The 12859-nt window shown below is 36.3% G+C and overlaps 2 protein-coding genes across 2 annotated transcripts in view; one reads left to right on the forward strand and one right to left on the reverse strand.

Annotated features, from left to right (window-relative positions):
- The window catches only part of LOC134751991 (uncharacterized), a 254773-nt gene that overhangs the window by 217951 nt on the left and 23963 nt on the right, over positions 1-12859 (reverse strand). The gene's annotated exons all lie outside the window — the stretch shown is intronic.
- Positions 603-1402, forward strand: LOC134752023 (U4/U6.U5 small nuclear ribonucleoprotein 27 kDa protein). The gene is made up of 2 exons (XM_063687583.1): positions 603-712; positions 795-1402. Exon 2 carries the CDS (start codon positions 801-803, stop codon positions 1260-1262), a length of 462 nt encoding a protein of 153 aa, XP_063543653.1. The 5' UTR covers positions 603-712; positions 795-800; the 3' UTR covers positions 1263-1402.

The raw sequence follows: 12859 nt of genomic DNA on the forward strand, positions 1-12859 counted from the left end.
AGATGATTAAAGATGATGATTGATTCTCTCTGTCTATGTTTAAGATGAGACAGTCCTTTGACAAACTATATATCTGCCTTTTATTGTTTATGTGAAATAAATATAGTTTGTCAAAGAACTGTCTCATTTCAAACATAGACGGAGAGAATCATACTATCTTTGTCTTACACTAGTACTAGCACCCAAAAGAAAAGGATGGATATAGTTTTCTTTGTTCTTATTTACTGCCAATTTGGTTTGACCAACTATAAATCTTAATGTAATCTAATGAAAACTTACCCCACTATTTTATTTGTCTTGTACACTTGCAACATTAGAACTCCGTTCCACGCATTCAGCCATGGCCATGGCCTGAATTGCATAGAATGAAACGGGTGCCGTTTTGTTTATGCTTTAAGTAAATCTCTTGAATAAACCTTCAAATAGTAATAATCATAATACATATTTATCTTTAACCGTCGTTTGTTTATTTATTGTTGTCAAAATTTTGTTATTTAAATTACAGATACGAACTCAATAAAGTACAAAATAATAATTCAGTTACAGTTTCAATAACCGTTATGTCATTTTGAATTGACAATGCATGACCCCCCTGGCTAGCGAACGAAACGCTGCAGCACATTCTACTAAAAATGGCGTTCGCGTAGGTTGTGCGTTACTGTTATCTTTTTGTTTAATTTCAAAATTTTAAAACTGTTGACATAAAACTAAGGTAAGCCTAATGCTATTAATGATTATTTACTTGTACCTTTATTTATGAAACATATTTGAGCTCCAATCATCTATTTTCGCAGAGAAATATGGGTCGGTCGCCAAGTCCAAGGCGGCGGGAAGATCGGTTAGATCGGCGGAGAAACAGAGATCACGACCGGGACCGGGACCGCGAGAGGCGAAGACCGCGCACGCGATCCAGGTCTCGCTCCCTAGACCGCAGACGACGCTCCCCGGACCGCAGAAGGTCGCCCTCGCCCGCGAGAAGACGCCGTTCGCGTTCGATCTCTCCAGGGCCGTCTTCGTCATTTGTAGCTAAAAAGAAGACTTTTGGGGAGCGCCCGATCGTCACCCCTGCCGATTTGGAGGGAAAATCTCCTGAGGAACAAGAAATGTTGAAAGTTATGGGCTTTTGCGGCTTCGACACGACAAAAGGTAAGAAAGTCGAAGATAATGTTGAAGGTGATGTCCACGTTGTTTTAAAACGAAAGTACCGACAGTACATGAATAGGAAAGGAGGTTTCAATCGACCGTTGGACTTTGTCGCGTAGCACCGACCCGTATACGGTTCCGCACAATCTAATTTCTATAGAATTTTCAGTTTTCTCAACTTTTTTGCGACATTGTTAATGTCGTTGTGATATTAATGTTGTATGTGAACACACTATTGTTATTTGGATGCTATGAACATATTCGATTTCTTAAATATGTCATAGTGGCTATTTCATGCCTATAATAGGATCTGAAAAACTTTAATAATATATTAATGGGATTTTACTTCCCATTTTTGTAAAGGTGCATCTATACCATAGAGAAATAAGTAGACATAGAGTGCTCACTGCATACATCAGTTTTGTTACTGAAACGGCTATTATTTTCATAGTCTACATCTAGCGTCAAGTAGTGGAATTATAAGTACCGCTACTCAACACTAGATGTCACTTGTATCGCGATTGATGAAAAGTGTACTCAGCAATTTACAATTAATATTATAAGCAGAAGGAAATGAAACTAGAGTTCCGGTTATAATTATTATTATTATTATTTAAGCTTTGTTTGTTCTACAGTCAAGTTTTTTTCTTGTTTTTGTGTTTTTACTTTGGCTTTGTTTTGGGGCTGACTGCAGATCCCAACTGCTGGGTAAAAGCCTCCTCACTTTTCTCCACTCATCCCTGTCTTGGGCTTTTTGGAGCCAGTCTTTTCCTGCGACGGAGGAGATGTCGTCTATCCATTTCTTTTTGGGCCTTCCTGAGCGCCTCCGTCCTACAGGTCCAGTCCACTTTGTTGCTTCCAGTGTCCATCTTTTGTCCCGATATCTGGATACATGACCTGCCCATTGCCATTTTAGATGAAGAGTTTGTTGAAGAGCGTCTGTAAGTTTGGTCTTTTGACGTATTATTTCGCTTCTAATTTTCTGTATTTTCACCCTCACAAAATCCGGTTATAATATTCGCTGAAAATTGTTGAGCATTAGACTCCGTTCATCGCGACATCTATTGTCGTGAAGCTGTATTGATAATTCCGCTACTTGATGCTAAATGTCAACTACGAAAATAATAGTCGTTTTGATAACAAAACTGATGTATGGAGTGCGCACTATGCTTACTTATTTCTCTATGATCCATACACTGCAGTTACATTTTGTGGAGCTACACGGTAATGTTACAGTTACTTACTGTTGCACAACGTTGCTCCACAAAAGTGAACTGTGATGTGGATGCACCTTAAACCATGAGCTTAGTCCAGCCTGGTCAGTTATGATACCGGTTACCGCCATATTTTAACCAAGTAGACACATTACAATATGGCTGTCCTAAGTATGTGTGTTCACATGTAACATGTGTTGATTCCATTTTTTACTTAGCATAAGTGTTATGACAATGTTTACCATGTTTTACTGAGGGGAGGCCTGTGTCTAGACTTGAAGCTTAGCATACTGGCGAAAACATTTGCAAATTATTGTTTGTATTTTTATACTCGAAGACTTCGTGGAGGCCACTGGCAATTTTGGAGTTTTTGATTTATATTTAGGGTTGCCATCTCTAAAATTTGGTAACCAGGACAAGACGCGTGAAAACCCCGGATTTTAGAGCTCAGAACCCGGACATGTTAACAGGTTTGTCGTGATGCGGGCGGCCAAAGACTAAACTTTTAAACCCGGGGTACAAATGAAGCCCGGCCCGGACGCTCCCCGGATGCCCTCTAAACTAGGACAAATCCGGGGAAACCCGGACGGATGGCAACCCTATAAATAGTTTTTGCATTCATCTAGATTTGATTGATGTTTTTTTAGATTGTGTCTTCCATATTCATGTTTAATGTTTATCTTTTTACATTTAACAGGTTTATCAATAATATATGTGCCATTCTCAATCAAAAGGGTACTTATTGTCGGTTGTCAATGAGGCGCTATTTTCATATAGGTTTAATTTGAAATCAACCTTATCGACATGCGACAATGTGGTACCTTTTGATTGAAAACGTCACATATAATGCAGGGTTGGAAATCTGTTAATGTAATTGTTTAAAACACTTTTTTTAAATCATGGGAACTTAATTTTCTTATACTCAAGATTAAGTAAGACACAGGTTTTACACTCATTTGTTTTGCCGAGTGCCTTATAAGTTTAAAATCAGTAAAATGGAAATGTAAAGAAGAATGAAATGTGAATTTAAAAAAAATATTGCGTAAAAATAAGCTACTAGTCATTATTCTAATAAGAAAAATATTGACATTTCACTTTGTCTTTTTTGGAAGTAAGTTTACTGTATGATCCGAATTATATAAAAGAAAATACATTCAACAGTTGAATGAACTTGTAAACTGATAGCCAAAAATACCCAAATTATTATTTTTGAAATCAATAATTTCATTTTCTAGGATAAATAACTAGATCTTTATTCCTAAACACCATTGATTACAAATTTTAAGGCTCCTGGCAAAACACTAATCATAAGCTAGTTATAAGCCCGCTAAACAGTCCCAGTGCGCAGCCGCGGCCCGCACTGGTCCGGTCCACTGTGTACCCGTGGCTCACTGTGCACCGGGTACACACACCAAGAAGCGCTACGAGTCGAATCTGCGACTAATATTAATCTGTGTACCTTCTGGTTATAAGGGTCTAGAGAAAGCTTAAGTCGATGAAAATGTGAAAGAAAATCGATAATCGAGCTTATTGGCAACTATCTCAACATCTGCAGAATTGTGACGTTATTTATGAAAAGGGACCTTATTGTCGATGGCGCTTACTCCATTATTAACGATACTCCGATATAAAAACAATGTCGCGCGACGCTGTGCGGCGTAAGCGCCATCGACAATAAGGTCCCTTTTCATAGATAATGCCCCATTTTGTTGTTGTTGATGCTAGGCGGTCAGTTCCCTAACATAAGTACCCACTTTACTACACTATCCGCAAACCAAAATGACGACTGATCATATTACTATCCCTTTCACCCTTGCTTTGACTATTCAAGTGTGAATGAGGTTTACGACCCCGGTGGTCAGTTTGGTTTGCGTATAGTATAGCGTTGTTGGTACTTAAGTTGGGGCATATACTGTAAGTCTCGGTCACAAAACGTGCGTGGCCATCGGTTAAACATATTTTTTAGACTTTCTACATCCCAGATATTAAGGGTCTCCGGCAAGCTCGGTTCTCCATACAATCGTAGTTCCGCTCTCATTTTAAAACGAGTAGCTAGTTTGATCTGAAACTTTGTACTTACAATAGGATAAGGTATATCTATGTCTGTAATTAGTTAATGTAGCTTCAGACACCATAGTTAAAAAAATACAGCTAATTTAAGTTTTTCATATAAAACTTGTTTTTGCTCTATTTCGTTTGTTTTATAAACTGGAGCTATATAAACTAATTACAGACCTAGATATACCTCATGTCATTGTATATGCAAAGTTTCATTACAATCCAACACGTAGTTTTAGAATGAGAGCGGAACTACGCTTGGGAAGGTGCAATTTGGCCGAGCTTGCTGGACTTTTTTTTTTTTTTTTTTTTTTTTTTTTTTTTTTTTTTTTTTCTGATCGGCGATTGGCCCTAGTCACACCTGACTCAGTGTTATTTAGCATGTTTTAAGCCAGTCTTTTGGACATATTTGCTTAATGCTCATATATTTCTTGTGTGTTTATTTTATTGTTATATTTAAAAAATAAATTACATAAGTATATTATGGGCAAATATTTCTAAATGATTTTTTGGCTTAAGCTAAGTCTTCATTGACTTGGACAGAACAAATTATGGAAGTGTCATTGTTTTATACAGACGTTTATGGCATTCCACACTGTCTCTAGATTTATTGCATTTGAATTTCTCCACAACTATCGGAAGGTACAAGATTGTTTATAAGACTGAACGCTGCCTGCCCTGTTCCGTTTCCCGCGCCCCGCGCCACACACATAGCCTTAGATACAGAGTTATTTACACACACTCACATTCCCCCCTATCCTCCACATGTACAATAGTCAAGTCTCCGTTGCCAGAGTCAAATATCATCAGGTCATTGCCAGAATGCCGAGCTGTTTTTTTTTTCTTAATATAGGCATTTTGTGCAGTGCTTTATTGAGATTTATATTTAGACATTTAAATTTATTGTAAACCTTTTTGAAATGTTGGATTTTTTTTTCGCTGCATCCGTACTGCAGATAACTTGTAACAACACGGTAATATTAGGTAACTCACCTAATGTTACTCTGTTACAAAGTGTTGCTACACAAATTTGACTGCAGTGTGGGTTGCACTTTAGAATAAAATAAAACTTGTGTTTTAGAAAAGTAGCCTTCTGCTGTGATTTAAATTTCATAGAGCTAAACCAAGTCTTGACGACCGGTCTGGCCTAGTGGGTAGTGACCCTGCCTGTGAAGCTGATGGTCCTGGGTTCGAATCCCGGTAAGGGCATTTATTTGTGTGATGAGCACAGATATTTGTACCTGAGTCATGGGTGTTTTCTATGTATTTAAATTTATATTTATTTTATAAATACGTTTACACGACTTTACAGTAAACCAATACGTCATGAAACTAACACATAACAACATCGAATCATTACACTAAGTTACATTACATTTCACACACGGATAACAAACATTACGTTACACTCGAGGGCCTAGCATCCATCACCTTACAGAACCTCAAGCATTCGTTTCTCACAGCTATATTATATATATCTTTGGGTACCCATAACACGAGCCTCGTTGAGCTTACCGTGGGACTTAGTCAATATGTGTAAGAATGTCCTATAATATTTATGACAAAATAATCTCAATAAAGCAAAATATGGTTTGACGATATTATATTCTGTCGATACAGATTCCATAGCCGATAATATACAGTTTTATACAATTGTTGATATTTTTTTACCGATATATTGCACCCGCGGCGCGCGGGGGGCACGGCCAGCAATATATATATCTATATGATGATATATTTATAATGTAGAACGTTGGTGGCGGATCCGACTCTGAAACGCTTGTCACACTACCTACACTTTTGAATGAATCTAAAATACAAAAATACTCTGAAAATGACAAAACTGGTCATTTTTTTCACTGATGTATATCTACCTACGGAATTATAGTCTTTGATAAAGCTAAAAGGTTAAGTTTTTTCACAAGGATAACTATTTGTAAAATCTACAGGCAATGTATTTGCAAATTGAATTACATTGTATGCATTCTACTTTAGCATTTATCAACAACTAAAAGGTTAAGCTGTTTTTTCACAAGCAAAACTATTTGTAAAATCTACAGGCAATGTATTTGCAAATTGAATTACATTGTATGCATTATATTTTAGCTTTTATCAACAATGAAGAAAAACACCTTTTGCAAGACTGTATCAGAAAAAATATTGTTTTCTCAAAATAATATATTCAATAGCACAATTTTGATACAGTACGTAAACCTTTTTGAGAATGTAAACGTTGTAATGGAGTATCAGAAAGGAAGGTCAGATAATCAGATATATCACAGCGGCCATGGTGTTCAAAATATCTGAACACGCACACTAAAGCCTTGACAATAAGGGCTAAATGAATTCGCCGCTAGGGGCGCTAGTGTAGATGGTGGTCTTTTCCATAGTTCGAAATGTCACTTGTCACTTCAATGACTGACAGCTGTTCTTTAGTCTTTTGGACCACTAATCAACAGAGGCGCCAACTGGTGAGCAAAAAAACGATAGCCCTCATAGAGACGTGTTTAGATATTTGTGAGCGCATTGACCGCTCCGATATATTTGATGGCGACTGTACAACATTACAACTAATATATAAGATCAAATTATCAAGAATATACTTTATCTGGATTAGATTAATCCTATTTTTGTTAGTATGACAAAAAAAAACAAGTTTTGAATATTCTTATTCTGAAGTTTGTGTTTCTTTGTAACCATTCAGAACATGCAAACTATAGAATTAAAAACACGTTCTGGTTATTACTGCACAATAGTGTTTTGTAATGTTTTCATTAATTTCATTCCGACTAGATTTATTTTCTATTTGAATTGAACCATATCTGAATTGATTGTAAATATTTAGTTACCATTAAACACTTTAAAATGTTTTTTTTTTTTGTAATTTTTTGTACTAGCGCCATCAGTATTAGCGCAGTATTCTTTACTATAATTTGAAATTTAACTGAAAAAACTTCTACATTAAATTCTTTGTAGTTTTTTTATTATGGGTAAAGTTAATTAAAACTGTAACAGTTTATTTAACCCTTAAATGCATGATTTTTTGTATAACTTTTTAATAAATTGAAATAGATGTGTCATGTTGTATAGATTGAGGGAATAATATTTTGGATAGCTGCATATTGAGCCACGGACCATGAAATATACGATGCATATATACATCATTATGCATTTAAGGGTTAAAAGTAACATATCACATTATATGTGAAGATTCATTCCCATTTGTATATACCATGATTTATGTATACTTATGTATTCATTAATAAAAATAAGTGATTCTGTTTGGTTTAAATATGTATAAAATATTAGTCTGTAAATTGTGTGCCCTTGGCATTTTTGGATTTAAGTATAGTTTAGATAAAACATATGTAAAAAACCTAATTTAGTATTTATTTAGTTATAAAATATGTGATGGACATTTTGAAAACGCTCAAACAACATAGTCGAAAGTAGTCATGCGCAAAATGTGTCACTAAAAAGAAAAGATTGATATGCATCTTTCATACGCTGTGAAGTACTTCACTCTTTTAGTTCACTAGTTCAGTTTAGTTCAGTAGCTCAAAAGATTCATCTATATCAACAGTACTGGTTTTCTATCTCTCATTCGCGGATATATTGAGTTGAATGAAGGATTCGATTGATAATTTCATTCAATATGAATCACTCAAATAAATGAATTTATGAATCAAGGTTTAAACGTGGCGTCCTTGTCACTCTCTAAGCGAATGAGCAAGTAGATAAAAAGATAATTAAACTGAACTGCTGACGTAAAGAACTAAATAAATCCAAACTGAACTAGTGAATGAAAGAGTGACATCAAGTGAAGTACTTCATTTGAATCTTTCATTCGCGAACTACTCATGTCTAGTCAAAAGTTCTTTCGGAAATATAGGGTGTTCTCAAAATGTAGCATTTGTTATATTACATAACATAAGCATTAAAACTGAATTTTGTGAAATTATTAACCGAATAAATAATGTTTTGAAACTGTATGACTATGTTATGTAATAATATCTTTTTGTTTTTATGAGTGATTTAAAGTCGAAATATATTTTATGTATCAAGGGCAAGTTTAAAGTGTAATAAATCATTTTGGATTAACTTTTTTTCATTTTATTTACCTTCTACACCTTTCCTTGTTGTCTTGTCTAAGGTTGTCTGGAAGAGATCGCTTACAGCGATAAGACCGCCTGTTGCTACCTTTATTTACTTTGTAAATATGTTATTGACTTTTCTTTTGTGGTGCAATAAAGTGTATTTTCTTACTTCCTTGATAAAGTCAGTCAAAATATTCTTTACTCAAATAGGCCTAGCAACAAGCACTTTTAAATCACATACATCCACAACCTCTTACTTATTCCCAAACCCAGCTATAAATGTTGTAAAGTAAATAATTGAAAATGAGGGTTGACAAGTGTCTAAAAAAATTACAATTAAAATTCGTCGGCACTACAAATAGAAGAACTATGTAACTCCGTATAAGATGAATACAGTCTAAGGAAAAAACGTGCCTCGGAAATCAAGAAAATTTCGTTCTCGCACAAATGGCGGTACCACCAATACCAACCTATTCTCGGCTAGATACCGTTGACGGTTTCGTTTGTTATTTAACAATTTTAACACATATCAGTGAAAGAACATGGGTCAAAATCATAATAAAAAAATCATTTATCCAACCATTTTGTAGTCGTAAATACAGAGCAACTTTTACTATGGGACCAAGCACAAAAACGCGAAAAAAAATTTTACCCTCCCATAGAAAATGGACCAGCCAAAATGTATGAAACAGCCAAAGAGAGTTTTTCGTGATTGGTCTCATAGTAAAAGTTGCTCAGTATAATCCCAAAACCTCCCTGGCAATGGGAATGCACATATTTTTTAGCCACCCTGTATAGGTCTTTGGAAATTCATTCTCTAAAATCATTTGCATTGTAGATTGTAGAAACAGGCAGAGCCATCTAGCGACGAGTAGAAAAACTAATTAACAAGGTAGATTTCTGAATATTTTCATTCTATGCTTGGTTTGAAGTCCTATAGGGAGCGCGTGAACGGTATGTCATCCCACGGATTTAGATTTTAATATGTGTCATCCTCAATTCTTGGTTCCGTGACAACGCTAGAAGATGCAGACTAATGTCAAGCCAAGGGCCTGACACTCTTTGATAGAGAAAGATAGTCTTATTGGGATTCCTATAAGAGGAAAGAGAAAATAGTGCCATGTTTTGCCCTTATCACCGATCACCGACCGTGTTTTTTTTCATGGTCGGGTTATGGCAGTATAGGTAGGAAGCGATGGCGAAATACCGAAATTTATAAGTGAAAGAGAAAAAGGATTATGCTGCCATACATTAACCTGTCAACACATGAATATGTCTTTCTCTTACCCCTGGTCGCTCGGTTTCATGTCTATAACTACTATACTATGTCTATGTGTCAAGCTTAACACACAGACACATCAATGCGCAAGGGGGCGAGGGTCAACTGTAGGGGGCAGCACCTGTTTATTGGTATCAGCATAGAGTAAATCTTTGGTATCAGCGAACGAAAAAATATGGTATGGTTTCAAAAGGGCTACTGGTGCCTTTACCCTATAATTCTCACGAGAACGAGAATCGGTTGAGAAATGCGACTAGAGGGAAAAATCCTGGCAAAATGCTTTATTTTGCCCAACCTGTAATCAAAGAGCATTAAGAAGACATATAGTGTTCGCTCCATACATCGGTTTTGTTACAAAAAAGACTATTATTTTCGAAGTCTACATCTAGCGTCAAGTAGCGGAACTATCAGTACTGCTACTCGACAATAGATGTCGCGGCAAACAGAAAGTCTAATGCTCAACTAGTTTCAGCCCGAAACTCTATTTTCAACTCCTTTGTTGAGCAATACACTTTTCGTCAGTCGCGACACATTCGACATCTAGTGTCGAGTAGCAGTACTGATAGTTCCACTACTTGACGCTAGATGTCGACTACGAATAGTCTTTTTGGTAACATAACCGATGTATCAAAGATAGATATAATATCCTCTTTGGATGTATGGAGTTAGCATTCTGTTTGCTGTAATGGACCCCTTCGCTTCCCACGGTTAATAAAATTAAAATTACTTGTAATAACCAACCAATTCAATTCCTCAATCAATCAATCAGTACAGTGGTACTACGTAAAGAAATTAATAACTAGCTTAAATCTAAAATAGGCCCTTGAGGCATTGTACCAAGGATGCTGGCGGCATTTCCCCGCTGTATCGCAATGCTGATACGTTGTGCGAGAAAGCCGCCAGCTCTTCGGTCACCAGTTACGTCAACCAGACGCTTCGCGATTTCTGCAAACAACTTATGTGCGCTGGGACCCCATGGACCTAGAGTTTCAACTCCAAATGGAATGTAATGATACTCTCTACCGAGGCTTGTACAGAATCAATCAGTAAATAAAATAGCATTTTGCTTTAAATTAGTGATTTATTACATAAACATATGTTATTCCGTGTCTATCTAAATATTACATCGACGTAACACGCAAGCTTTATTTATTTTAACCAATTTAAAAAAAGGTGGATTCAACATCTGCTGTTTACACATAGGTACGTGATATCTCTTAAATTAGAACTCAAGTGTTAATTTTTCCGTGTTATATTAATTACAAATCATTTATAATTTATCTTAATTTTTTTGCATTACATTACAGCACAACACTGCTTGAGAACAAGGATTGCCTGAATTTAAAAGTGGAAAGTGGAGTGATGTCGCTAGGGTCCCCTAGACCCATATAGTGGGAAGATTTGCTGACTATGGATGAGGTCTTGGTGGCTCAGTTGGCAGAGCGCTGGAGTATCGATCCAGAGGCCGTGAGTTCAAGTCTCACCCAAGGCAGTAATTTTTCCACTTTTAAATTTATTCTAAGCTTAATAGCATCGATCGCAGACGTTTCTGCTTGTTAAAAATTAATTAAGGATTGCCTGACTCGTGAATATTACGACCTCGCTGGCGCTCGTCTGTGATAAACTTTACTGAGCAGACAATGCGTTGCTGGCCAGTGTCTTGTGATATTGATATGACATTTATATACATACATACATTGAAAATTAATCAAACCTTACCAAACAACAATTCAGTTTATGAAATGTTTAAAAACTTTGAGCAACGTTTAACACTTAATAATTCTTTGGTTAACGTAGAAAATGTAGTGTATGGAGCATTCTTCTGAAGCACAAAGTTTTAAACACCTCATAAGACACACACTTATACGAATCACATCAACATAATTATATAATCTTAAATTCATGAGATCAATAGGATTTTTCAATACAGATAAATGCTATGGAAGTGACCAGTGGACCACAATGGTTTAATAACACCTTCACTGCGGCAATGTGGTTGGCAACTATCAAAGTAGCATAGATGGCGTCATAATAGGTTTTTCCTGCCTCTAGTTTTGTTCCATATTTGACTTAAGCATCCAGGCAATAAAATAAAAAAGCAAGAATTTGACACAATAGGGAATATTACGCAAAACGCGTAGGGGGCGCCACTAGCATAAACAATAAGCAAACCGCCTTGATGCGTCAATTTCATTTATTCGGAACAAATAATCTGTGGAAACTTGTCATAAAACTATTTACGGCATAGTATATTTATAATTTTTTCTATGGTTTGTGCTAGTGCTGCACTCTGGCGGCAGAACATTGCAGTAATAATCCATATTCTAGGATTTGTCAGGAAAACGTATCCAGGCGCGATCGGCCAACTTTATTAGTGACATGCCTTGCACCCCCATCTTTCGACCCCATCCCGCAGTGAACGTGTTAATTTATTTGAAACTAGCCTCTGCTTGCAACTACTGATGTGCCGTCACGAATCTTCCAAAAATGCGAAATTTTCACATAGAATCATTTCGGAAAAAGATGTAATGTTGTAAAAAGTCGTCCCGCCGAGTTTGTTGCCGGTCCCATATTGGGATACCCTCCTCCAATTGAGGGGGGATTTAAATCTTCTCAGGGCAGAGGTGTGGGGTTAGAGCCGGCGTAGCTTTATTTGACGTTCATAAGCGCATTGTAATATGCCTACTTGTATAATAAACCTATCTTTATATAAAATATGGGGAACAAAACTTTACATTGCCAAAATCGAAAATTTATTTATTTCACGTGAAGGTTTCCTGAAATTTCCGAGAAATTTTCGGAAACTTTTACATTTGTAGCAACCGCCTTCCACTATACTCTTGTACTAAATTACAACCCGCGTTGCTCCCCAGCTCCCCACCCCCTTAGTGGAGGTATTCAGGGACGAAATACATTACGATACAAGTGCGAAAAATAGGAAATTCGCAACGACTGGCGATAAATTAAGATACGACCGAAGGGAGTGTTAAATTTTAAATAGACACAAGTTGCGAATTATCTATTCGCACATGTATCGTACGTTTTACAGTACATAAATGGCCCTTTAA

The sequence above is a fragment of the Cydia strobilella genome, chromosome 24, assembly GCF_947568885.1.
Source record: "Cydia strobilella chromosome 24, ilCydStro3.1, whole genome shotgun sequence".
Lineage (NCBI taxonomy): Eukaryota > Metazoa > Arthropoda > Insecta > Lepidoptera > Tortricidae > Cydia > Cydia strobilella.

Bases quoted from the DNA above. Each gene is read 5' to 3' on its own strand.
- LOC134752023 (XM_063687583.1), top strand. From the start codon at position 801: ATGGGTCGGTCGCCAAGTCCAAGGCGGCGGGAAGATCGGTTAGATCGG.